General features: G+C 39.3%; 1 protein-coding gene across 1 annotated transcript; it reads left to right on the top strand.

Annotated features, from left to right (window-relative positions):
- Positions 1-314: 314 nt before the first annotated feature.
- On the top strand, positions 315-663 carry LOC106021680 (60S ribosomal protein L7a-like). The gene has a single exon (XM_040751911.1). The coding sequence runs from the start codon at positions 325-327 to the stop codon at positions 646-648; it is 324 nt and encodes a 107-aa protein (XP_040607845.1). The 5' UTR covers positions 315-324; the 3' UTR covers positions 649-663.
- The last annotated feature ends 4,162 nt before the right edge of the window (positions 664-4,825 follow it).

The raw sequence follows: 4,825 nt of genomic DNA, 5'->3' as shown, positions 1-4,825 counted from the left end.
TGGTTACAATTATATAGATTTCTAGTGTGAGTACCTTTGTCCCCAAATCTGCAATCATGGAAATATTTTAAAAAGTTGTTAGTTCCCTGGGAAAAATTTGCTCTAGATCGAATCTTGATTTGAAAAGTTTTATTTAGTAAGTTTTTAATTCATTCTTAGCACAAAAATCTCTCCAAATTGGTTAAAACATAGATAGCATATTTCAAATTAAAAATTGGAAACCCAAACAGAAATATTGTACTACTTAAAACACTTTTGTCATTTGCCACAGAGTAGCACTGCGGTGCTGCTCCTGCCTGCTCCAAAAGCCTACCCACACGGTTCATGCGTGCTTGCTTCCAGCTGGTGGTCTTCCTGCCGGCCCTGTGTCGGAAGATGGGCGTCCCCTACTGCATCATCAAGGGGAAGGCCAGGCTGGGACGGCTGGTCCACAGGAAGACATGTACCACCGTTGCCTTCACACAGGTTAACTCGGAAGACAAAGGTGCTCTGGCTAAGCTGGTGGAAGCTATTAGGACCAATTACAACGACAGATACGATGAGATCCGCTGCCACTGGGGAGGCAATTTCTTGGGTCCTAAATCTGTGGCTCGAATTGCCAAGCTGGAAAAGGCAAAGGCCAAAGAACTCGCCACTAAACTGGGTTAAATGTACACTCACTGCTAAGTTTTCTGTACATAAATACAAACTTATCTTCCATCTAAAAAAAACACTTTTGTAGTATTTAGGTTTAGAATATATTGAAAATTATGGCATTTAAATTCAATATTTAAAAATTTTCCAGATTATGTTATAATTGCCACAAACTGAGTTGCACATATAGTCTACTATTTAAAATATTTTGATGTTTGTGTGGACTTTTGTATTTTCTGTAACAAATATGAGCATGGCATTGCCCTTGGAAGCATGCTCAGATGCCCATATCCCTTCCTCCTATCTTGTCAGCCATTGACCTGTTTCTGTCATTACATATTTGTGGAAATTTGAATAAAAATGGCCCCTATAGGCCCACAGGGAGTGGCACTATGAGGAGGTATGACACCATTGGGAGTAGGTGTGGAATTGTTGAAGGAAGTGTGAGTCTCATTCTCTTCCTGCTGCCTGTGCATTTAGACATAGAACTCTCAACTACCTCTCCAGAACAATGTCTGCCTGCATACCACCACGTTTCCCACCATGACAATAATGGACTAACCCTCTGAAACTGTAACCCAGCCCCAATTAATTGTTTTCCTTTATAAGCGTTGCCATGGTCTCAGTGTCTCTGCACAGCAATAGAAACTCTAAGGCAGTATTTAATTGGTATCTAGAAGTTCCATGGCTATCATTGCATAATATGATTATTTCAAGACATATATGCTGATGGAAGTATATGACTGTTTAAATGCTAAATACTGTTTTGTTATATGAACGTGCAATAATTTCACCTTCACCTAGTTTTGTGGTATATGTTTTTATCAGTTTCTATTATCAACAAAACTCTGGTGAACATATATACCCCTTTAAGCAGAAATATTTCAGCAAGAATATAAAAAGATAAATATTATAGTTAGAAGAAAAAATATCAGGCAGAATTTATAAATTACTGTAAGTTACTAACAAGGGAATGGTCTAAACATTCTCATACACAGTTTGATGCACAATTTCTTTTCTCTTGTGGACATTCCTCAGAGGGGACTGGTTGATTATATGGTAGTGGTAAACTTATTAAGGAACTACCAAACTATTTTCTAAAAAGATTCACTTTGGTGTTGCTCTGTCCTGAAAACAAAAGACTATGTAATCTGATTTCTTATGAACACTTGGTATGAGCCTGTTAATTTTAGTTACTTCAGTGAATGAATAGCTCTGTGTTATCTTATTTGAATTGCATTTACCTAGCGATTAATGATAGCATCTTTCCTTATGCTTATTTTCTGCTATTTTTTTTTGATAAAATGAATCTTGAAATAAGCAGGCAAATGGATGGAACTAGAAGAAATGATCCTGAGTGAAGTAACCCAGTCAAAAAAAGGCAAACATGGTGTGTATTCTCTCATATATGGATTTTAGACATAGAACAAATGATTACCAACATATAATCCACATGCCAAAGAAACTAGGAAACAAGGAGGACACTAAGAGAGACATACATGGTCCCCCAAAGAAGAAGAAAGGGATAAGATCTCCTGAGCAAATTGGGAGCATGAGGAGGAGGGAAGCAGGAGTTAGGGGAAAGAGAATGGGAAAAGAGAAAGGGGGAGGACAGAAGAGAGCAGGAAGATCCAGTCATGAGAAGAATAGAGGAGAGCAAGAAAAGAGATACCATAATAGAGGGAGCCATTATAGTTTTATTTTTCATTTTTTATTTAAATTAGAAACAACCTTCTTTTATATGTCAATCCCAGTTCTCTCTTCCTCCCCTTCTCTGGTGGCTCCACGATCCCCTATCCCATCTTCTTTCTGTTCCCAGGGAGGGTGAGGCCTTCCATGGGGGAATCTTCAAAGTCTGTCATATCATTTGGAGCAGGGCCTAGGACCTCCCCCGTGTATCTAGGCTGAGAGAGTATCCCTCACTATGGATTGGGATCCCAAATCCATTCGTGTGCTAGAGATAAATACTGATCCACTACTAGTGGCCCTATAGATTAACCAGACCTTCAAACTAACATGCTCATTCAGAGGGTTTCTCAGCTATCAGTCTGGTGTCCATGAACAACTCCTTGTTTAGGTCAACTGTTTCTGTAGATTTCTCCAGCCTGGTCTTGACCCATTTGTGCATCACTCCTCCCTCTGTGCAACTACCTTCCAGGAGTCGGCTTGATGTTTAGCTGTGGGTGTCTGCTTTTGCTTCCATCAGCTACTGGATGGAGGCTCTAGGAAGGCATTTAAGGTAGCCATCAATCTCATTATCGGAGAAGGGTTTTTAAGACAGCCTCTCAGACTATTGATTAGATTGTTAGTTAAGATCTCTGGACATATCCTTAGTGCCAGATTTCTCTTTAAACCTATAATGGTTCCCCCTATTATGGTATCTCTTTTGCTGCTCTCCTCTATTCTTCCACTGATTTGAACTTCCTGCTTGCTCCTGTTCTCCTCTACCCTCCTCTTCTCCTCTTCTCTTTCTTCTAACTCCCTCTTCCCTCCCCCCAAATTCCCAATTAGCTCAGGAGATCTTATTCCTTTCCCCTTTTCCAGGGGACCATGCTTGTCTCTCTTAGGGTCCTCCTTGTTTCCCGGGCTTCTATGGCAGTGTGGATTGTAGGCTGCAACTCCTTTGCTCCAGGTCAAAAATCCATATATGAGTGAGTGCATACCAATTTTGTCTTTTTATGCCTGGGCTACCTCACCCAGTATGGTTTCTTCTAGTTCAATCCATTTGCCTTGGAACTTCAAGATTCCATTGTTTTTTTTTTTCTGGTGAGTAGTAATCCATTGTGTAAATGTACCACATTTTCTCAATTGATTCTTCAGTTGAGGTGACATCTAGGTTGCTTCCAGGTTCTGGCTATTACAAATAATGCTGCTATGAACACAGTGAACAGATGTCCTTGTTATATGAATGCACCACTTCTAGGTATACAACAAAGAGTGGAATTGCTAGATCTTGTGGTAGACTGATTCCCATTTTACTGAGGAATCTCCATACTATTTCCAAAGTGGCTGTATGAGTTTACACAACCGTCAGCAGTGGAGAAGTGTTCTCCACAGCGCAAACTGTCATTGTGTTTTTGATTTTAACCATTCTGACAGTTAAAGACGGTATCTCAGAGTTGTTTTGAACTGCACTTACCTGATGTCTAAGGATTTATTGCATTTTCTTGTGTGTCTTTGAGCCATTTTAGATTCCTCTGTTGAGAATTCTCTATTTAATACTGTATGCCATTTTTAATTGGATTTTTTGGTGTTTTGGTGACTAGCTACTTGAGTTCTTTGTATATTTTGTAAATAAGCCCTCTGTCAGATTTGGGGTTATTCTGTGGGGTACTGTTTTGTCTTGTTGACTGTGTCCTTTGCCTTACAAAAGCTTCTGTTTCAGGAGGTCCCATTTATTAATTGTCAGTCTCAGTGTCTGTGCTACTGGTATCATGTTCAGGAAGTGGTCTCTTGTACCTGTTTGTTCAAGGGTACATCCCACTTTCTCGTCTAATAGGTTCAGTGTGGCTGGATTTATGAGGTTTTTGATCCATTTGGACTTAAGTGATGTGCATGGCAATACATATGGGTCTATCTGCAGTCTTATGCAGACCAGCATCCAGTTATACCGGCACCATTTGTTGAAGATGCTTTCTTTTTTTTCCATTGTATAATTTAGCTTCTTTGTCAAAAATCAGATGTCCATAGGTGTGTGGGTTAATATCAGTGTTTTCAATTTGATTCTATTGGTCTGTCTATTTTTGTGCCAATACCAAGCTGTTTTCAGGACTAAAGCTCTGTAATAGAGCTTGATGTCAGAGATGGTGATGACTCTGGAAGTTCCTTTATTGTACAGGGTTGTTTTGGCTAACCTGGGTCTTTTGGTTTTCCATATGAAATTGAGTATTGTTCTTTCAAGGTCTTTGAAGGATTGTGCTAGGATTTTGGTGGGGATTGCACTGAATTTGTATATTGTTTTTGGCAAGATTGCCTTTTTTACTATGTTGATCCTACCTTTCCAAGAGCATGGGAGATCTTTCTATTTTCTGGGATCTTCTTTAATTTCTTTGTTTAAAGAATCTAAGTTCTTCAAAACAGGTCTTTCACTTGTTTGGTGAGCGTTATGCCGAGGTATTTTAGGTTGTTTGTGGCAAATGTTTCTCTGATTTCTTTCTCAGCCCTTTTATCATCTGTATATAGTAAAGCTATT

This window comes from Mesocricetus auratus, unplaced genomic scaffold (assembly GCF_017639785.1).
Source record: "Mesocricetus auratus isolate SY011 unplaced genomic scaffold, BCM_Maur_2.0 Super-Scaffold_100009, whole genome shotgun sequence".
NCBI lineage: Eukaryota > Metazoa > Chordata > Mammalia > Rodentia > Cricetidae > Mesocricetus > Mesocricetus auratus.
This window is presented reverse-complemented; position numbering and strand designations above follow the sequence as displayed.